Genomic DNA, 23325 nt, shown 5'->3' on the forward strand with positions numbered 1-23325 from the left:
TGTAGATACGCCCCTATAAGTATGCACACACTCTCTCTCTCTCACACACACACACACACACACACACACACACACACACACACACACACACACACACACACACACAGACAAACTTCTACTACAAGACTCAGGAACTCACTGGACCCACGGGACAAGATCCTTGACCCTCATCTCTTGTAATCTGACTGCCCCTCCCCACTCCTCAATTCCTGCCCGGACGATTAAGGCAGGGTGGGACCCTCTGAGCTGGGACACAATCTTTTGATTACCCCCCTACCCCAACACACACACACACACACACACACACACACACACACACACACACACACAAACCCTGGACTCACAGCCACAGGAAGAGCTCACAATGACATCTAAACAGACATGAGAGAAATCCGTTTTTAACCACAATTCATCTGTAAATAAATGTTTGTTTCAGTATACTAAGCTCAGCACTTCCGTAGTTCCACACACATTGTGAAATTCCATCTGGGTTTCTTCTTCTTGTATGTTATCCTCTGTTCTGTCTAGTACACAGAAACCACAGAAGGACAGGCTTGCGTTTAAACCTGGAGTTTAAAGAAGCATGGGCCTGAGCAGAAATGCTGCAGAAGGACAGGAAAGTAGACAAACAAACAAATGACCTCTGCAAAGCAGACATACTTTCATTGTCTACAGCAGCAGCAGCAGCAGCAGCAGCAGCAGCAGCAGCAGCAGCAGTCTCGCTGTTACGGTAGAGTTGGAAAGTAATCATCTGATCAGCCACACCCTTAATTATAGCCCAGCCAGTGAGGAGCAACGAGGCCCGTATATATACGCTGGACAAAAATACAGACAATGTGCATGTATGTGTATGTATGTGTATGTATATGTGCATGTGCATGTATGTGTATGTATGTGTGTGTATTGTATGCATGCATGTACATACTAGATGTACATTCCTGAGGTTTGATAGTGTTTTTTTTTGTTTGTGTGTGCTTCCTGCAAATTCTTATTCCCCCCTCAGGCTCTGGTCCAGCTCTGCCAGTACTTCCCAAACCATCTACAGAATGCACTCTAGCATCTGTGGAGGTTTGCTGAGTCCTGTCTTTCTCCCCCCCCCCCTACAATTTCACTAAAACCTTCAGAATAGCCAAATCCCTTGGTTTGATTTCTGACACAGTTCCACATGGGCGGGCTCAGCCACTCGGAGAGACCTGGCCAGCGGTCCGGTGTGACCCGTCTCTCCAGCGCTGCTGACCGGGTCTGCAGCATGTGGAACGGGTCCAGGCCTGAGGTAATTAAACGCCAGCACCCAGGGCCCCTCATTCAGGATCGTATTAAAAAGCTCCCATTCAGGCCGCGGCTCAAGGCTGCCGAGTGTCCCTCGCACTGAAAGGAGTGAAAGGACGGGTGAAAGAAAATGAGATGGACAGAGAGTGAAAACCACAGATGAGAAGAAAGAGAAAGAGGGGGAGTTAAATAGAGGAAACAGGAGTGAGAATGGCAGACATGAGGAGAAGAGAGAATGAGAGAGGGAAAATGAATGACAGAAAGATTCAGAAGGGGAGAAAAGAGAACTTACATCATAGATGCCAGGACACACCATCGGTTGCTCCCCCCCAAAGTGCCCCCCCCCCCCCCGGCCTTGTGTACAAGTGGGGATGAGATCATTCCTCTTCCTCCTTTCAGCTTTCACAGCAGCTCAACTGCAACAGCAACTCAACAACATCCCCTCAGAACAAGACAAGCAAGTAGAAGAACAAGGAGAAGGAGTGGAAAAATGGCTGGATAGCATCTCGCATGAGGGAGATGAGCCTTCATTTCTGGCCCCAGAGTCTGTCTGCAAGTACTGACCCAGGCACATGACCCTCAGACAGGACCCAAAATAGCTCCCAATCATGTCATTCAGTGCTCCAAACAGCAGTAAACAAGGAAGGACACACAAAGGAACTATTGGGTATTTCTGGTGTTTTTGTTTTTTTCTTCGAGGCAGTTTCCTGCTGTGGAGTCGGAGAGCTCTGTTTCCTCTCCTTTCCTTATTAAGACACAGTTTACCATCGGACGAGCCCTGCTGTAGCAGCCATGTAAGGACGGAAGCTGTAGGAGAAGGTCATCGTTACAGTAAGCCTCATTTTTCATGTCGTGCCTCAGCCTGCACGAGACGAAGACCCTGCAGAAACCACAGCCCCCACCCCCCTTTACCCTGATAGACCAATACACAGGCTTACAGAAGACCATCGGTGTGATCTTAACATGTATTTGCCTCATAATGCTCTTTCAGAGGAGGCTGGTTCTGCAAAGTGCATCCGACATTGGTAAGCTATATATCACAGTATATGAAGAACTGTGGGTATGACTTACTAAAGCTCTGGTTTCAGACACAACTTTCAGAGCAGGGGAGAAGCTATATCACATAGGGTGAAATATGATGTACAGATGATATAGGATGCATCTGTGGTCCATGAATATCCAGATGTGTGCTCGGCATGTGTAGTGGAAGACTGGGCAAGCAAGAGTGCTTCCTTTGCCAATGAACAGACATTTGCATACACTTTAAAAGGACTTTAAAAGGGTGAAAATGTACTAAAACAGAGATATCATATTAAAAATAATGTGGGTTATAATGGGCCTATCATAAACTCCCCAAGTGGATCGAACAGGAACGGGAGACTGATGACGAGAGGGCTGGTCTTCCCCAGACTGCCTGACACCCCCCCCCCCCTTCCTATCCATCCCCATCATGCACTCTCCACACCCCACACCCCAAAAAAGCTCTTGATGTGTTACTGTGATTTTCAGCATTGTTTGTGTTCTCATATTTAAGTTTTTCTACTTTTCTCCTCTGCTCTGTGTATCTGTCTGTCTCTCTCACTCTGTCTGCATTATCACTCCCTTGTTTCTCTCTCTCTCTCTCTCTCTCTCTCTCTAACTCTGTCTGCATCATCACTCCCTTGTTTCTCTCTCTCTGTCTGCATCACTCTCACTTGTTTCTCTCTCTCTCCCTCTCTCTCTCTCTCTCACTCTTTCTGTCCGCTCCTGGCACGAACTGTTCTTTCCAAGCCTCGCTCACCTCACAGGCACATAAACAAGGCACCTGATCTTTGCCCCTTGCTTGGAGAGGCGCCCACCAAGATCGCACTGTTTGTGTAATGTGAGAACCAGTGTCTCCACACTCGCCCGATGAAGGATGTGGAGACAGAAGCACGTAATTATGTCTAAACACCCAAACACCAAACAAAGCTCCCGGAGCAAGCCTGTTGCTCATATTTGCTCAGATACCAGGCCTCACATATAATCACCTCAAGCCTTAGGGTTTTAAATCAAGTTCACTTAGTGTTCTGTTGCTCTGCATCATCTGACTGAAAGACAACAGACAAGAGACTCCCAGGCAGAGGCTAGAGGCCACAGTTTCACACTTGAAGCCCAACACTGCCCTCCTCTGGAGATACATGGACACAAGTACTGCGCTGACATAATTGTGAGAGTGAGTTTGCATATTTGTTGGTGTGGGGAATAGCAGGGCCATTACACATTTTTGCTGCAGTCACCAAGCCCATCTTGCAAAAAATACCTGAAAAGATGTTACTGCTGATGAGCTGCACTGACTTCATTAACATGACCCTTGCTGCAAGCTCAACTGGAACATAAACACAGATAGGCACACCCCAGGTCTGCCTGCTTTTGCAACTGGATGCCCAAGAATAATAAGAATAAATACCCCTGAGGGGGTATTAACTACCCTGTTATAACCCTTTCCCGGGGCTCTGCCCATTCTCATTGGCGAGGGACCACCGCAGGGGCTGTTTGTCCTGGCTGTTGACACAAACAGTGATGATAAAATAATACACACAAACACAGGCCAGAGGCCGGACAGACGGTCTGACCTTGGGGATAGTTCCCACAGCTGGGCCACATCAAGAGGCAGAGAACAAGAGCCTGGATTTAAAATGGAGCCTTTTTAAGGGAGAGGACTGTAAAATGATGATCAGACAGGGATATCTCATTTTCAAAAATGCAGAAGGAAAGGATTGCTGATGCTTCACAGACACGTCACATTTCCGTCTAGGTTTCTGACACGTAGGTCAGTGCTGTTACTGAGCAGAATAGCCTCATGTCTCTAGTGCGTGTTCAAAAATGCAAAACACTGAACTTGCACAGCGGCTTGGGCTCTGGTCATAAGCATCTGCCACTAATGGGGTGCGTATACTTGTCTGGGTGTGTGAGGGCTGTTACTGAGCAGAAGAAGCTCTGCCTGTCTGTCTGTCTGGTCCTGCATGTGGGCATGTGCTGTGTAAATTAATAAAGACTTGTTAAGAGGCGCTCCAGTTCTGCTCCTGCGGTCAGGATGAGGAAGGAGGAGAGAGAGGAAGAGGGAGAGAGAGGAAGACATGGAGACAGGGATCGTACTACTCTGATTTAACCATGCCAACCCAGACACACACACACACACACACACACACACACACACACAGGAGCAAACTGATGTGTTACACTGCACCACTAAAACAGCATACACACACACACACACACACTCACAGAGACCTGCAACACACACACACACACACACACACACACACGAAAAAAGCTCTCAGTGCACTGATTTTCACTCTCTCTCTGTCTCTATCTCTCTCTCTCTCTCTCTCTTTCTCTCTCTCACACACACACACAGACACTCAAAACTGAGAGGAAATGTAAGAAAAACTGAAAGTAATGTTTGTGCATCCTCCCACTAACTCATAAATGTGCATGAACACATGTAACAAACAGTCACGTAGACAACCCACCAACACTGCTCTGCAAAAGTGCACCGGCACAACAGCTCATTACCGGTCGCATCTGTCCGAGGGCGTGCATTTAAACCACAACCCACGGAGGCCCGATCAAAGCCAAACAAGATTACACAAGCCTGCATGATTTCCATCTCTCCACACGGCAGGCAACGCCTGATATTAACCAGACGGCCGTGGCGCTCTGTTCTAATGCATAATTTATCAGAACTCATCTCGCCTGTTTATTAGTGTGAGCAGGGGTTGGGCTAGGTGCAGACAGACCCCAGGGGACCCCCCCCCCTCTTTCCTCTCATCAATTCTGCACCAAGTCTAAATGAAGTGGGCAGACACCAGCTGTTCAGAGGACAGCCAGTATGGAACAATCCGGAATAACAGCGCTGGAAGCCACCTGAGCTGAGAGGAGCTGCTGTGATGCGTAGCTTGTCGCTGGCACAGTCACGGTGACAGCCCAAATCACCCAGGATGCCCGGCTCACAGACAATGAATAATCAGTGTTGAGGGGACACGGACGGGTGCGTGTGATGAACAGCACACAACAGGCAAATATAACAATGGCTCATAAGGTGGACTGGGTGGTGAGATAATCTGAAGTGTTGCAATGGGCAGTATTTTACTGTGCGCTGCATTGAATTTGCGTGGTATGACCTCTCAGGTACTAAGCAAAAAATTACGCAAAATGTTGCAAAATCCTTCTCCAATGTCAATGCACTATCTTAGTTTGTCATATTTGTTCGATACCACAGAAAAAGTCAAAGACACACATGTGCAACACACTAAGTCAATGTTTAATTTAGTTTGTCCTGTTACTGTATTGTAGTCTGTACTGAGTGAGCACCTGTGCAGTATTTCCAGAACAAATTTCTATTGTATAAAGTCTACATTTATCTATCTTTCTTCTCAAACTACACTCCCATATTTCTCATAGGTTTTTACAAAAAAATACATGTATTTGTAAATGTCATCCTTAGGAAAAGAGACAACAGGTCCTAATGCCCTACTCGAGTCAAACTGTCCACAGGGTCCTTTTATCAGGAAGTGACAGCCCTACATGAGCCTTTCCAGTCCAGTATGGGTGAAAAAGTGACCAGATTGTGATCCTGTGATCCTGTGATTGTGTTGTCATCCCTGCCCAACACATATGCTCATCTCTAAAGGTATCAGGCCCCAGAAGTCCAGCCATGATCTGAGACAGTGTCTTTATATATCGCTCTGTGGAAGAAACCGATCCCCTGTTTTGGTGTGACGTGACATAACTTGACTTGATAAATAACTTTACCTTCAGAGAGCTGACAAAATCCACTTCGAAAACTCATTGCAACCAAAGGAAATGGTCAGTATTACAGAGGAAGAATGGCGCAAGCATGAAGAGACCACCCATGTGATGCAAAAAGGCTTCAGCATGTGATTGCATAGGGAATATCTATTACACAACCAATGCAACCAACAACATTTTTGCACATATCAGCAGAAATAAGAACTGTCATTGTGGAGATTCCGGTGGACACACATTTATCTGACATGAATGGGTATCATGGTCACCATTACAGTTATAATCTCTCTCTTATAATGTTTGCATCTACATAGTCTGATAAACACATACACACACACACACACACACACACACACACACTGATGTATACAGACACACAGATACACAAATGCACGCACACACACACACACACACACACACACACACACACACACACACACACACACACACACACACAAACAAACACATACACACACACACTCTGTCTTTCTAAAATCTCCCACAACCTTTGGTGCCCCGTTCCTCTATGCAACCGTTTGGCAGTCTGTCAAACAGGAAGTGGAGCATCACTGGTTGGCGCGGCCCCTCAACCTCTCCATTTCAGTCCAACACCCCACACATCTGCACTAATAAACACTTCCCCTGTAGCCATCACACTATCTACCCCACACAATGGGGATCTTCCTGCCAACTTTCCTTAAAACTGCGCGAGTGAGTGGGCACAGCTTTGAGAGGAAGAGAGTAAAAGGATAGAGACTGGCATGCAAGAACAGAACATGGGAGATTTCAGAGAGAGAGAGAGAGCGAGAAAGAGAGACAGAGAGACCTCTGCAAGTGTAATGGTAGCTTAATAGCAAGTGTGATATAGCAATTGTAACAAAAATATTTATCAAATGTATCTGATTAGTATAGAGCATTGACCTTCAGTCATTTGTTTTAAAGGTGAATCATTGGCTGTAAGCAGAGAGGACCCTCATGGAGTCAGGTTCCTCTGGTCAAATGTGTGACCAATTTCTGCTGTGTTAATAAAAATTAAAGATAATATTTAAACTGGAACCGGCGAGTGAGGTTCAGGTCCTCTAACCTTTGCATCCCTAAATGACCCTTAAGGTTTGCTCTGGAGACCATTGCATAGATGGGCAGAAGACAACAGAAGACACCTACACACATACAGACAGACACACACACACACACCACACACACACACACACACCTACTACCCCCCCTCACCCCAACACACACAAACACAGTTTTGTGCCAGATAGCCTATAGGTGCCAAAAAACCTGCCACTCTGTGATGGCCAATGAATAAGCACATTTGCCTGCTTGTGGGCACTTTCACAGTCAGGCAGTGAGAGGCCGGCATGGCCACTGAACTGCACTGGGAGGACAGCAACCAACTCTTTCCGCTTTACCGGAGCTTCCTACAAAGCTTATTAAAAGTTCTACTGGTTAACGATAAGGTTACAGCCTACATCGCCTTCTTTTATAACTAACATTGGCAGGGACATTTATCATGAAAAGTCAACAACTTTCCTAACACAGCCAAACATCAAGCAAGTGCAACACAAGGCATAGCAAGACAGCTAATAAGTTATTCCTGACTAGTTCAACAGAAAGAAGGCCAGCTTGGCATCTGACTTTTGTCTCTTTTGGCTCTTGCCAATGAGTAAAATCCAGTCCGAGCCTGACTCTTGTTCGGCCTCTTGTTCTACTCTCTCTTCCTCGCTTCCTCAGACAACATCTTTCTTGGTTTCTTCGTCGCCTCTGCCATGATGTCCATACAGAGAATACTGCGCTAGCTTCTTCTTATAGCTAGCTAGCTGTCCACCAAAGTTACATGCAATACCAGTGTCCCACAGATTTCATTCTCCGTATTACAAGTCACTGTACCACCAAAATGATTTTAAGCTGTTATTTTATGGTAAAATTGTTACATAATGTTGCTTTTAAAGTTGCTTCTACAGTTAAAACACAGCAAGCAAGTGCCAGGATTGAGCAATGGTGAGAGAGTTTCGCCTTGAAGCTCTCTTTCTTTCTTTCTTTCTTTCTTTCTTTCTCTCTCTCCATCTCTCTCTCTCTCTCTTTCTTTCTCTCTCTCTCCATCTCTCTCTCTTTCTTTGTCTCTCCATCTCTCCATCTCTCTCTCTCTCTCTCCCTGCATTACAGGTGGCCCCCGTTTTCTTGGGAAAGTAAACACGCTCCTGTTGACAGATACTACTAAAGCCTTGCATCACACCAGACCAGACAATGGTGTTTACTGAGCACATACCTCAGCAGCAAAATGCATTGACTGTTTCTTATCTATGTAATGGTCAGATGAGAGGCGGTTCATGCGAGCACAAATGTTTGACCATACCAACAGACTGTAAAATGAAGATATGCACCTTCTATTGTAATTGAATCGGTTTTCTTTCTTATTAGAGCATTAGCACTGAAGAAACTTAAATCATCCTCTGTTCAATTCGTACATTACCTTCATAAAAATACAGAAGATACTCCTTTTTATGTCACATTTAGGGTCATTTTACAAATATTTAAAAGACTATTCACAACCTTCAAGACACAAGCTAAAGGTGCTGGAGGAGGATCAGGAACTGCAATGACATCTGTCAGCATCTCTCAGAACAAACAACAGCAAATCTGAACACACCAATTAAGTCTCAGCTCTCTGTAAAAACATTCATGTATGGGGGCTGGGGGGATTTAAAGTGGTCATTAACATGTTCTAGCTGTCACAGCTCCTCTAGCTGAGGGTTTTATTAAGTGCCTGTGGCACCAGTTCCCACAGGTCAAGATAAGAAAACAACACTGCTGATTCTGTGTCATAAGCAAAACTATCTGCTTATGCACTTTCTTAGTGGCAGCAGGTAGGATTTCAGGAGATTTGTAAACTTAGTATGAAACTGGCAACATAAAGTTATTTGTCGGATTATTAGAGTCTCGATGAACAGAAAACCAGTGCTGCAAGGAACATTCCTGCTGTCAGCTGAATATTCAAAGACAGTATACACTTCCCAGAACTTTACACACAGACGCACAATAGCATAGTCTCCAACCACTGCATTTTCGTGATGACCTTTTAGGCCAGATGAGATGGTGCGATGGATGGGGCTGTCACCATGAAGGCTCACATTCTCATAGAAACAACTCCCCAGCATTCCACAGGTAACGCCTACGTACGACCTAGTACACGAAAGAATCAACTACCCTATACTGTAAAGGCTAAGTATGGGTAAGTAGTTGAATTACACGTTTCCCTTACCTGTTATTAGTAGTAGTTAGAACCAACAGGAAATATTGATTTATTTTCATTTATTTAACAAAATGTTTTACTGAGACTTGACATCGCTATGCCACTGTATGTGAGTAAGTAGAGGTGTGGTGCTGGTTGTGACCCCCAATCCCTCCACTCCATGCTGAAGATCTCCGACTCCAAGTAAACTTGGTGTTGTCTGGGCAACATCAGTGTATCGTTGTAACACGAAGAGTTTGGGGGAGGACAGCTCCCATTGCTGGACTGAAGCCAATACCTTCTTTCACAGTTAAACCCAAACGGGAATATCACTGACTGGTGCAGAAACACCCCGCACCAGCGGGTTTATCATTAACTACTGTAAATGCAGCGCTACTCCAAAACAATTATTTTCCAGCAACCAATCCACGGCGTTTAAACTCTGTGTTTGGCACAACTAAGGTTAGTTAGTGACAGTGATTAGTTTAAGATAGCGGTGTTGTATTTGGTGGTTTGTATGTTAATGTAGGCTATCAACATTTAAACACCCTCCACTGTTTCGTCACCAAATCCACTAACTTTCTTTTTTCTCTCCACGAGCGAGAAAAGTTGTAGCCTAGTAAAATATCGCAATGTAACCTAATTAAATATCGTGTCCAGAAAATGTCTTACCTGTAAGAAAAACTGCCCCTAAGGGTCCGAAGGCAAGAGACCGATTGCGAGAAATCCTCAGTGTCAGTCGAGATTGCAGAATGGACAGCGTCTCCTAATCTGTTTTGACCAGAGTGACAAGTTTGTCGCGGTGTGGGCAGCCCACTCAGTTGATATGGATTTTGTGTTCCCACCTCTCGGAGGATGCGCTAAATTAAGACCTCCCTCTCAAATAGTTAATGGAAAAGTAGTTAGGTGACACCCCAACCTGTCACAGCACACTTGCAGAAAAACCACCAAATCCATGTGGAATTTATCCCCCTAACAGCTTAGTTGATAAAGTCACCCCATGCCCAATCCTATTATCTACAATGGGTGTAATGGGGAATTACTTTTGAGCCGAAGGACACGAAAGTGAGGTTGCTAGTGGAACCTATCCCTCAAAAAAGTGCGTGATTGAACATTACAGTTTTACGCGCTACATAGACTGCATAGGCTTTCGACACATGTTCTAGGCTACAGAAAGTTTAGTCCGTGTGCCAAGCTCTACCTAATTACCTAGGTGGCTGTTGAATCTAGGAAATATATAACAAATAATTAGATATACATGACACAAGTGGAAAAAACGCAACCCTGTTTAAATCAGACAGGTAGGCCTACCAACTGTGTAAAATGTGCTCTTGTGTGGTGGAATCTTGCATAGTCGAGTAGTAACAGGTGTCGTCTATTTTGATGAGAGATGAAATTGCTTTATTTTTTTTCTCTGATTGATTTAATTTTAAACTGTGTATGTAAATATTTTTTTATTTGCTGATTCCTAAGTTGTTAAGAAATTAGGTAGGCCTACGCTGTGCTTGACAACCTATGAATTACCAGTGAAGAGGGATGCATGTCAATGCAGGCGGTGGAGCAAAGTTTCTGGAGACTAACTGAAGCCAGGTCTGAGAGTGATCAATTCAAGCAAAGTCAGAGCCTCTTCGATCTTTGATAGCGATAGGATTTATTATAAATATTTATTTTCTAAACATCATACAATCCTTTGAAAATAGGCTATTTTCAATCAGATGCCAGGATATGCCACGATGCACTTCTCTGCTTTAACCACTAGAGGGTAGGATTGTCCTGATTTCAGAAATAGCAGTTGCATGTTGGGTCACGCGAACCAGGCAGGGCAACGTTAGCGTTCTGACAGAGCTAGAGAGGAGTCTGCTGGCCGACCACAATTCAATGAAATGATTGTGATCTCCTCAATTGCTACGGGTTCATCATTCGACTGAACTTTGACTTACTCTGCTCTCAATTTCTGGACAGGACCGCAACAGCTTTCTGCTCTTAGGATGTGAAACTATACAAACACACACATAGGCCTAAGTTACGCAAGAGGCTACTGCTCCAGCTGCTAACCCTCCTATTCCGGGTTTCCTGTCACCCCAACTGACCTTCCTCTCACACGTTTCCATCCCATTCCGCTATTGTTTAGCTACTTATCTGCTGTCATGGGACACACATAGGGCTCTGCAGCAGACTGATTCCATGGCTCAGGGGATCGCTCACGAACACAACCTCTGGCCCTGTTTTGGACAGTTTGCACATCCTCATCCACGTTGTCATTGGTGCCTGCTTACTGTATGCTGTGCACTTGGTAGTGGAGACTCAGGAGAAACAGTTAAGACAGGACACACAACAATTCACTACTCATGTCTTTATTGTCATTTGTTAACATGATAAAAAAGGGTACTTGGTTAAAATCGTTGTGTATCGTGCTTCAACCCATCACCACGGGATGCCCTTCCCCTCCCAGTCCAGAAGAGTACCAACGTGTTTCTCTGAGAGCGAAGAGATGACGTTCAGCGTTCCTTTCACACTCTCCTCTGTCGAAAGCGGAGCCTAGGCAGCAGACAGACACAACATCAGGAAGGTGCTTGTACTGGTAACCAGGGCAACACCACAGGCCTTTGAGTGATATCAGCTGATGCACAGTGTAGGACAGTGACTGTATTATCCAAAACCTTTAACGAAATAACTGGAAACCTCTCAACATTGTCCAATCATGTATTCTGATTCAGTGGAGTTATTTTGGCCTGATGATGATTCACCAGACTTCCCATGTTCACCAGACTGAATCTCTCGTTCCTACACCACTTGAGTGAGTGTTCAAGCAGGCTACTTGCATCATCTGACCTTTTCAGTTGTCTGACACAGGTGATGTAATGCAGCTCTAAGACATATCTATAGAGGTAGGCTGCTGAAACTTAGTGCCCCTAGTGATCTGGTTGGAGTACACAATAAAAGGAACTAGATATACCGAGGTGCCATATTGGTACAGGCTATGTCACATTCATACAGTTGCATAAATTATAGAGGTCTAATTCATTACAAAAATACAGATTAGTAAAAGTATCTGTCAATCTATATTTATATATATTATATACAGTAAAGAAGTAGTTTGATTAAAATACATACCCACAGTACTGAAATAATTAAATAAAGTGAAATATGAAAAACACAAACAGTTTTGACTTCTGCCCTCACCCCCAAACCAGTGGGTAGCCTACTGTCGGAAATCTAGCTTTTATGTTGAAATATTTAAGGACATTTTGGGATTTTTTGACCTGGGCCCTATTATCCCATCTTTTTGGGTCCACATTTTTACTAGGGACACAAACAATCGAAAAAGATATTGACTAAGAACGCCATAACTAGGAACCGCAAAACGGATATATAATGTAATCCCATAGAGCGTGCATTGTTAGGTCCGTGCACGGTGTGCATGATGCAAATTTCGCCAGCATTAATTTTCAAAACATTTGCAAAATTTATTTACATTATTTATCCAGACTCTTTCATCCAAAGCAATTTACAGTACAGATGCACATTTTCAGTAGTATATTTGCTCCCTGGTAATATGACTACTGGAATGCATGCATAGGCATCTACGCTGCACAAACGCAAACGTTCTGAAGTATACTTAAAGCCACAATACACTACTCCCTAAAGTTGCAGAGTTTAGCTCACTTTTACACCACTGTGGTAAATAACAATCGAGCTTCGAGACCCCCTAATGGACACGTGTATTTGTTGAGCAGCTGAAGGATATGTAACTGGCAAAGACAATGGCAGAAGCCAAAGAAGCATGTATTCTACAGGGTAGAATAATATCACCAGATTTTACACAAATATGATTCTGCATAGTTTTATATATCGTGACATCAGAGATGAACGCTAACATAACCAAAGAATAACAAAAAAAGAATGACACCTTTTAGTTTTGCTGAAATACTGCTCGCGTTTTCAGCCTATATATATACATTGCTTTCTAAGCGTTTGAATATAGAGTATGTAAAATCTAATAAAACGTTGTTGTCGACATGATTAATATACATTGGACAGTGTAATGTATTACAAGCCATCTGTGTAAGGCTTATTGGTGTGATTGATGAAAACTGATCAAACTTTCATAAATAACATTGGCAGGGATGTCATCAAGCAAGCACAACACAAGACATAGCAAGACATGTAATACGTTATTACTGACTAGTCCAACATAAAGGTCAGCTCAGCGTAAGGTGGGGGCCATAAAGCATTACGTAGTTCTCGCGAGAGATCTCGCACCCTGTACCCCAAAGTTACATAGGGCAATACCAGGCGCACCAGGTGTGCTGTGGCAGTAGCACAGACGCCATTCTTCGTATTACAAGTCAGTGTACCACCAAAATGATTTTAAAGCTGTTTAAGGTAAAATTGTTACATAATGTTGCTTTAAGCCTTAAAGGCACTGTCCTGACTGTTATTTCACCCTTTTCACTGACACTGACCTCTGGGCCACCCATGTCCGTCTTCACCCAGCCTGGGTGGAGGGCCATGACCAGAATGCCATCCTTCTTCAGATCCTCAGCTAAGCAGCGTGTAAGCATGTTTAGTGCAGCCTGACAGGATCATATTGTTAGTCATATGAACCAGCTCTACAATTATTAATCTAAAACAGTATCAAAACATCAGTTCACTATATTAGTTGTTCTGTCTCAACTTTGATCTCTGACAAATCTAGACGCATACAACCAGCAAGGTGGCCTTGCAAAAACATCATGCATTTCCTTTTCCCAAGTGTATCTTTTGTTCTGACTTGCACTTCAACATATTTACCATCTTTAGCATATCTATTTGAACACATTTTAGACACGCATTTTAACACTCATGTGATGAGGTCCACACATGAACAAATCATTGTGACATACAATCTGGAGCATATTTACCCTGACTAATTGGGTATACAGTACCTTGCTGACCCGGTATGGGTACATTGGTGCTCCGTGGAAGGTCTCGGGGCACTTCTCAATAGAGGCGATCAGAGTAGAGACATTAACAACAGCTGATCTCCGGCAGGACATCTCACTCTGAGCACCTGGCTGGGAGGCTGCATTACGAAGGTATGGCAGGAACTCCTTCACACAAAGAGCAGAGTTTTAATTTTCAGTATGTTTCCAAGTCGATTGTGTCTGTATAGTATTTTGTAATTATTGATGGCATTGTTAGTGATCTAATGAAAAACATTTTTGGTTGGTTTATTTTGAAGACGATAACGGGTGTTGGAAACAGCCGATTCTCTCTCCGAGCTCTCTTATGATGCGTTCCATTTATCTCGAAAGTCGGAAATGGGTATGATGACATCACACCCGAGTTGACCGCGGAAAACAAATACATTACCAATTGTTGTTGTTAGCAATTGTTAACAGATGTTAGCAGTACCTGTCTAAAGGGGGGAGAGGACCCAAATGAACGCCACAGGAGGCAGGAGTAAAGCAAGAGTGAGTTTTACTATTTGAAGGAATAGTTCAAATAAATAAAAAAACAGGCAGGCAAGTAATCCACAAAAAAGGCAGGCAATACAAACAGGTAACAGACAAACAGGCAGAAGCTTCTACAATTGGATTGGATTGGATTGAATTGAGGGTGCTTAATGAAAGCAGAGGATACTCCAACACTGCACCCTTGAACATTCTTAAAAGCAGCAATAAGAAGTTCTGTTCCAAAACTAGCAAGCTAACTACCCTTAAAGGCATGCAAAAACCGTGCAAACACCACCAACAGCCCAGTTGACACTGATAGAAGCTTGCCAACACACTAACTTCTGTCTTTTGGCTATATATGCTATCAAAATGAATTTGAGGATGATTCTAAAACTAGTTGCCTTCAAAACCATACCTAAAAAAGTGTGAAATTGTTGCATAGTGTTACTTTAAATGAAGGACTCGGTCCTTGGTAGAATTCGAAGGATCCTAGACATCTGAATAGTCCTTCGGTGCGATTCGATGACATAGCATCCTTGAAACGCAGCCGTCAAAGATCCTTCCTTGAGAAACAACCATACACTCCGGTGATAAACGAAGATGAATAAGGGCATGACTAAATATTCTTCTCTGACATTAGAATGCAGCATTAGAACGTGCCAATCACAAACCATCATTGCCCAAGTGTGATTTATCTATCTGGCAAAAAATATCACGTTCCCTAAATATCACGAGTGGCGCATTATGTCTATATATTTCTGTAATTACCAAGGAATCAGGAGCAAACCTGTGTTATACATTAATCTCAGGTATCCTCAAAGTAAACACATATCCTGGCAGGCTTTAAAAAAAGAATCAAATGTTTTTTAAACGTTATACCCTTTGAAAGACACACCTTTGTCCGACTTGTATTAAAAATGATCAGTCAGCAGTAAACAAATCACCATATTTTCGGCAAACGGTCTCCTTTCTTGGCCGGAACGGAATGCAGAGATTGCATTCAGGGTTGGTCCAGGTGTTCCAATTCATCAACATAAACATACAAGGTGTGATCAAAATGTTTCGTGACTGCGCCTATAAAAAGCAAAAATGGTACCTTTTTAAAATTTGGCAGCCATCTCCTTAGAGGGAGTCACCCAAAAAAGTCAGTGTGCCACAGCCCAAGTCATTTGTATGGAATGTTCTCCCTCAGACGCCTCAGAACCTTACAGTAGAACTCGGTGTTGACAGTCTGACCCTGGGGGATGCACTAATAACCTGAACTGACAATGACAATGCCTACGCTAACAGCGTGTGGAAAATGTGGGAGTTTTCAATCTGATTGTCCCCACCACCCCTACTGGCTGGATTTGGCTCACTCCCCATTCTTCCTCTTCCCCAAAATTAAGTTCAAGAAGAGGAATCCCTGTTTCGACACAGTAGAGGAGATACAAAGCGCATTGCATATGGTGCTGGATACACTAAAAGAACAAGACTTTCACAGGTATGGTTTTTGCATTTTATAGGCGCAGTCCTGGAACTTTTTGATCACACCACGTAGCCCATATCTTATGCATCCATCCATTTATGTAGGCTACTGGTCACCGCTGCTCTTACGTTTTACGCATCAGGTTCCCTGCCTCTGGGATATCCCATATCATTAGTATACCTACACATACAGTCACCAGTAGTTTACCTCCACTGCCTCCCATTGATCAGTGGTCAGCTAAGCATGCTTTCACTTGTTCGGTTCTGCTGGGGTTCTGGATGCACCTACTGTACTAAATACCCTACAGTTGATTCCCAAAAGTAAAAAAACTCAATCGAATTAATGTGGAATACTATAGTTACCTGAGACGAACCTAATATGATGTTGCACTGGCCTAAAAGCTTAAGATAATTCTTTTGCATCACAGAATAGGTAACTTATGCTATTGGAGAAAGGAATGAAGGTAGCATACTTAAAAAACACGGATTTCCATCCGAAAACTTTTGTCCATAGAAAATAGAGCTGACCTTCTTCTCTCTCGAGTCGCACAGCAGCAAATGCCATAATGTCTACTGAATCAAGTAAGATGTAAGCTCTACATACATCAATACCTAGCCGAAGTTGCAAATGTGTTCCAAATTAATTTAGATTATTAAATTATAGTCTGAAATTAATTCTACAAAGTGTACGATTGGCTATACCGATCTAAATAAAAATAATGTTGGACTGTCATGACTACTAAGGAAGCAAAACACTGTCTCAAAGTCACATAGGCATACCCTACGTGTGATGGGTTTTATCAATGTCAATAAAAATAATGTTAGATCACATAGGCTATCCTGTTTTGACAATATAACAGTCAGTTCAAAGGGATGTGGGAGGGCATTTTCAAACAGGTCTGACTAGCTACAATTATGTTTCAACAAATGTATTTGTCTGGAACAACAGGAAAAGCAATAGAGTTTATTCCTTGCAAAACTGCCCAGAGCCCACAGTGATATTGCCATCTTCTTCCATTGTAATCTCTTCTGACGCATTCAGTTGAAAGGGATTCCTCAACGATGCTGTCTGTCAGCTTTTACCAAGCCTTTCATTAATTAACTTCAGCCTTGCACTGCTCACTTCGTGCATTTGACCACGCCTTTCCCGCCCGCTTCATTGCTTGAACAGTGTGTATGCACTCCCGTTTCTGCCAGCCGTTATCGTCCTCAAAATAGGGGTAATATATTAAACTGGTTCTAAATCACTTGAAAAGCTGAAAAGTCACCTTTGAAAGACTCCATGTGACTCTTCTCCTTTCTCACATGTTTGCTGCTAGTACTTCTCTAATTACCTTAGTCAGAAGCATTGGTCCTACAGTGTTGGTCTGGAACACCTCCATCATTTGCTTCTCTCCCGTCTCTGCCAGAGAGCCAGGGATGTTCACGGCAGCATTGTTGATGAGTAAATTCAGACTCCCGTCCTTCAGCTTGGCTCCCACCACCCTCGCAGCCTCTGTTATACTGGCCTGGTTTGTTGTGTCTGATAGCATAGAACGGTTTTCATGATGTTATCTGTGGTATGAAAAGCAATGGCTACAGCTAAGAATGACCTCTTGTGAAGTATTTTTACCTTGTTTGCTGTTTGAATTTGAACTGGACTTTAAACTGGCTACATAAAGTTCATTATTGCCTCTGACCTTTGTTCTTTCTACACACAGTTCATGTGAATTGCTTGAATGAATTGTACAGATCTTTGAGAAGCGCTTAGAGTCTTACCCAGGCACACAAGGGTGATCAGTCGCTGGTGTTTTTGTGCCAGCTCCCTCAACTCCTTAAAGGATTAAATATGATGGTCAGTCATCTTTTCATATTCTAACAATAGCACACACAAAGACATGTTGATCAATTCCAGAAGATCAATGATAAGAATGACATTGGTTTACAGCTTACAGCTAATGTGGTTTTAAGCTTTTAAGATGGAATAAGCTATTTAGCCATGACTATATAAATAGCTATATACATTTAACCATAACCCTCTGTAGTTGTCAGCTTTATATTCATTAAGTGACCCTAACACTGTTGTCTCTCTCACCTTTACAATTCAGCAAATAGTAATCATCAGCAAAACATCCTTATTTGTCCAATTTCCTTGTCACGTTCAATTCTCTTCTCTTAGGTTTTACAGTACCTTAGCTTTGGGTCCATTTGGATCTCGGCATCCAGCGAAGATCTGGTTTGGCGGGCACAGGGATTCAGACAGTTGTCGGACCAACTCCAGCCCAATCCCCCGGTTGGACCCGGTCACCAGAACACTCCCACTGATCTTAGCTGCCATGACCTGTGCCTGTCAGGTAAATGAAACGGGCCCATCCCTGTATGCTCTATATATGTGTCAGAGTGTGAGTCCGTGTATTAGGTTACACCCCCTTCCAGTGAGGGGAGTTAATATTTACCTACGGTGCTGAGGTACTCCCTTTCCTGGTCTACTACTGTACTTGGCCTTAACATCTCGCAAAACATGACTGTGTCACTGTGACATGGCCAATAAACAGAACTCTTCCTCAGTGTACTGGAGAAAATCTGAAAAAAAGTTCCTCCTTCAAGTTCCTCTGTTATGTCCTTGGTTAAAGTGAGGCTTTTGTTACTGTAAGAGCTCTGGTTTTGAAAAGAGACATCATGATGAAAGAGCTTGTTGTTGGTGTCCTACATGTGCAATGCGTGTAAAGTGTGAAACTTCCTGTAGGCACAGAAACTGTAAGAGAAGAATACACTGACTCTGTCGCAACAGCCTATGAGTTTTACGTTTTGAGTGCTCAAGTCAGCATGATTAAATCAGTTTCAGAGAGATATTAATCATAGTCTACAGGAAGTATGACACCAGTGACCAGGCAGTGGAGAAATTCTTTTCAAATGTAGTTAAGACTTTAAGCCACTAGATGGCAACGGGCAACAACAACTTTATGTCAAGAGGTTTAATAGGTAGACCCTTACAGCACGGTGCAGATATACATTTTCTACTGTATGTGTGAATCTTGGATATCAAACCCATTGGTGTTGTTATCACCTTGCTCTACCAGCTGTGGACAGTCAGATTATATAGGTTATATTGCTTGGAACCTGTACTTTGTTGGTTTTTAAGTGTGTGTAAAATCCATTCTAAAGTCCATTAGCTAATTCTTCTGTTTTAGTGTGGTGTGTGGTATAGTGGCATTTTTTCCTCTCTCTTTCTCTATTTTCGAGGCTGGGAAGAATTCACATATGTAGATAAGACATTTGAAAGTAATATTCAAAATAAAAAAAGTTTCAGTCTCTTTCTTAATACTGGGCCATATTTTTGTATTTATTGATCTTACACACACATACATTACAAACAGACCATAATCAAGTACTGTAAAACTTGCTGCTCTGTGTTTTTCTGTGAATTTCTGATCAGTTGCTTCATATTCTCCAGACATTATGGAGGTGTTTCTATCTGATAAGATGTTATCAGTAACAGTATGACAAGACTACACACACACAAAGACACAAAAGCATACTTACACACCCATACAAGCATGCCCACTCACTCACACAAAAGCATTTGCACACATATACACAGACACACACAAACACACACACAACATTCACAGTGTTTTTTTTCCCCCAGCAGAGAACAAAGAGCAGCTGTTGCAGACACGTTACCATGGTGACCAGGTGACGTCTCGCATTCCTGTCACAACTCTCAAATTTCAGGATTGAGGCCTGTATTTAACTTTCATAAACACCAATAACTTACCGCCCAGGGGGAGAGGAAGTGACTGATGTCGGACCAAGACGTGCAGTTCCTTTGCAGGGCCTCAGCGCTTTATGAAGTTTAGTCAGTAAGACAGATATTTGTCTCCGCCGCACCCTCCCAGAGTGAGTTGGTTCACTACCCCAGGTTAGTCAGCTTACACACATCATGTGCACTTAGATTTACTTTGACCTAAAAGCTGTCAATCCAAATTGCCTGCAAGCCTCACAACCAGACCCAGAGAATGATAAGCTTGCAAAGTAACCCTGAATGAAAGACAGCTAAAATCAGACATACTTTGTAACGGAAGGACAGAGTCCGCACAAGCCAGTCCACTAACCTGTCCTCAGGCTACAGGTGCACCTGCTTGTCTGAAGGGCCTTCACAGGTGGAGTCAGCTCTGGGGTCACCGCCTGCTTGTAATCTCTGCAGCCACTGTTTCTCACAGTGTCCTCTGTACAAACTATAGGGGGCTCAGTCTGGTCTAAAGCCCCATGGAATGCTGGGTAGGCAGCTGTGTTGTGCTCTGTGCCGGCGGGCCGAGTCTGCTGACGTTCTGAGAGAGATGCGGGAGAGGCCGGGGGAATGTGGACTATAGAGCACACCGGCCAGTCTGGCAGCATTACTCAGCTTCTGTAACCATCCCCCGGTTCCCACCTCACCTGAGGAATCTTCCGTAAGATTCCACATGGCTTGACTTCAAGCGCCACACCCTGCCGTACAAGTTTCCGCCTCCACCATGTAAGACAGCACCATATTTTTTGAGGCCAGCCCCATACCAGGGGGCCTGTTCTGACAATGTAGTAAAAATATCACAACTCTTGTCTCACATAAATCATTCATGAACCTCGGTTGGTCGCCATGTTCCCATCCACTCAGTCTTGCCGTAGACATCTTTGATGTGTCCTTAATCTCTTTCACTGATAAATCTATTGATAGATTGAGGAGATGGATAAGAGGAGCTAAGCAAAACCTTACTTATTGTTTGGTTTGTCACAGTGTAAAAGCATGATTAATAGAGCTTGTTTGCCAGCCCTTTAACTTTGATAAGAACAACAGTCCTATTGTGGTTCAATGTTTTTGTCTACACTTCCATCAAGATAACAATTTGTCTAATATCTTTGTTTCCTTTTGACTTTTGACTTGAACATCAAGCAACATTTCAATATCTGTGGTGTGACAAGTTAAACCCTGGCTTGCTTGACCAGCTGGAGACAATGTATCGCTGATAGATGGAATTGAGCTGCAAGATAGGGCAAGGTCGTGCAATGCTACAATTGTTTTTTTGGCTGAGCGCCGCCATTTAAAAATAGTCACTGGTATAGGCCATCATGTTTCTCATCTCCTATATCCTCCAGAGACAGGACGTGATATCTGCGTCCTTCTGTAAATGCTGGACATTTACGGTGCCCAACTTAAACTGAAGCATATGCTCTTTGTGTAACAAATGGTTTTGGGGGGTTATTTAGGCAGTATAAATGAAACAATGGCTCAAGGCATGTGTAAGCATTCTCAGACCTCACTGACATGAACTAGACCAGTGTAGGTGTGAAACACCCTCCATTGTGTGACTGAAGACATGGTGCTGATAGAAACGCCAGTCTTCGCATTCCAGAAAGGGCATCCTCATGGCGTCATTATGAGAACCACCCAAGACCAAGTCAGGGGTTCAGTATTTTTGAAGGTGTGCATGATTAATATGACTGAGTGTCCCTAAAACCCTGTAACTCCCTATGGGAAGATAGTATAGAGCTTGACTAACTTTAGGGCTGTTTTTTTTTCAGAGGAATTTCCTGAAAGTGTTGAATGTAATGGAAACCGTCCTCTGTTTCTGGAGCGTTTTTCCGTGGCAGTTTCCTCTCCACTCTGTGTGAACCGTTCGGTGGGTGCGGTGTGGGAGTATTACATATCTTATTGGCCGAGCTCCTCACTAGGTTTCACTTAAATTTCTCACATTCTTACTTGTTGGTCATCCAGGATGCATGGAAAACAGCTGAACTCTTTCCGGTGCGATAGCACTTGTGAAACTTGGCAAAGTTGAAACACAATTCTATCTCACATTGCTACATATTTGTCATAACTCAATTTTCCTTTGGTTTATACAGTTTTATTTGATCATTTGATCATTGTGTAGCCTCTACTTCACTACCAGGTACTTTTGTCTGAAACATTCCCAGCATTTCAAGCATTGGAGTATTTCACTACTCGCTGCAGAAACACACTATAATGTACCAGCACTAGTGCAACATTTTTAGGGGCAAAAAGGGCAAATAGACAGAATATTTTGAGACAATACAACTAGAAAAGCCAGACAAAACATGAATGTTGTTGGTGTGCTTACATACATTAGTGGGGGTGGAGATAAAAAAATGAAGACTGTGCCGTCGGTACGGGATGCCAGCTTATAATGCCTCCTAAGTGAATCAGACCCTGGCACCAGAACTGTGCCAGATCACAAGTCTGAGACGGGATATGTGGGATGTTTCAAGGTTGAGAAGGTTGGTCATTGAGGTGTGCACATCCAAAACTACCCACGATATGGGTTCAGGTTTAGGACACAAAAACAGTTTGCTAACATTAACAGAGAAGGAATATCTCCTTTTTTCTCTGATTTTCTCGGAACAATTAAACGTAACGTAAGATATTCGTCAGGCAATCATGTTTCGGGGGAAACATCAGAGGTCTGATGAGAGTGCTTGATGAGCGTGACTAAGCAGGAGCTGAATGCGACTCAGTGGGCAGAGGAATATTTGCATTAGTTGTTGTTTGTTGTGTGTAAGACAACTGGTTGAACAGGTTGAATTCACCGTGCTGACCAGGAAACTCTGAAATAAAAGTAAACCAAATGAGATACGTAAAACCAGTGTGTCGAAACCACAGGCTGTCAGGCACCAAAAATAGCCTCAGTGGCAAACACGTCACAGGGATGAGAGATGCTAGAGATGCAGGCGTGGAGGTGGCCCAGCAGGTTGAAATACCTGTTCCATGACACACTGTTTCTGCAAGCTGACTCACACAGGAAATGTGTGTATGTATTCATGTGCATGTATATATATATATATATATATGTGTGTGTGTGTGTGTGTGTGTGTGTGTGTGTGTGTGTGTGTGTGTGTGTATGTGTGACAGTGTCAATACATGTGTGTTTATGAGTGTATCCTATGCATTTACGAGAACCTGCTTCCCTTGCCTTGCACTCAGGATATTGCCTGGCCCCTTTTCTCAGCAGTTTGAAGATCAAAGGCCTGGCAAGCGCTGAGCATCCAGTGAGGTTGCAGGATTATCGTCTCCCTCTGCATTCCTGCATTCCTGCTCTCTCCATCATCCGTACTGTCAGGAGGCCCAGTGCCGGGGGAAACCTGGACAAAGAGTACAGGCTCAACAGGAGACGC

General features: G+C 43.4%; 2 protein-coding genes across 2 annotated transcripts in view; both read right to left on the reverse strand.

Annotated features, from left to right (window-relative positions):
• ripor1 (RHO family interacting cell polarization regulator 1) overlaps nt 1-10189 on the reverse strand; it is a 64981-nt gene extending 54792 nt beyond the window's left edge. The window contains exon 1 of the mRNA XM_031564381.2: nt 9947-10189. The gene's annotated coding sequence lies outside the window, so the exon portion shown is untranslated. The remainder of the gene's footprint in view (nt 1-9946) is intronic.
• A 1423-nt stretch (nt 10190-11612) lies between these two features.
• On the reverse strand, nt 11613-18535 carry zgc:158868 (uncharacterized protein LOC791147 homolog). Its single transcript, XM_012832384.2, has 6 exons — nt 18350-18535; nt 17938-17992; nt 17514-17701; nt 14203-14367; nt 13741-13851; nt 11613-11812 (listed from the first exon to the last, which is right to left on the reverse strand). Exons 1-6 carry the CDS (start codon nt 18494-18496, stop codon nt 11699-11701), a joined length of 780 nt encoding a protein of 259 aa, XP_012687838.2. The 5' UTR covers nt 18497-18535; the 3' UTR covers nt 11613-11698.
• Between the last annotated feature and the right edge of the window lie 4790 nt (nt 18536-23325).

This window comes from Clupea harengus, chromosome 3 (genome assembly GCF_900700415.2).
Source record: "Clupea harengus chromosome 3, Ch_v2.0.2, whole genome shotgun sequence".
Classification (NCBI taxonomy): domain Eukaryota; kingdom Metazoa; phylum Chordata; class Actinopteri; order Clupeiformes; family Clupeidae; genus Clupea; species Clupea harengus.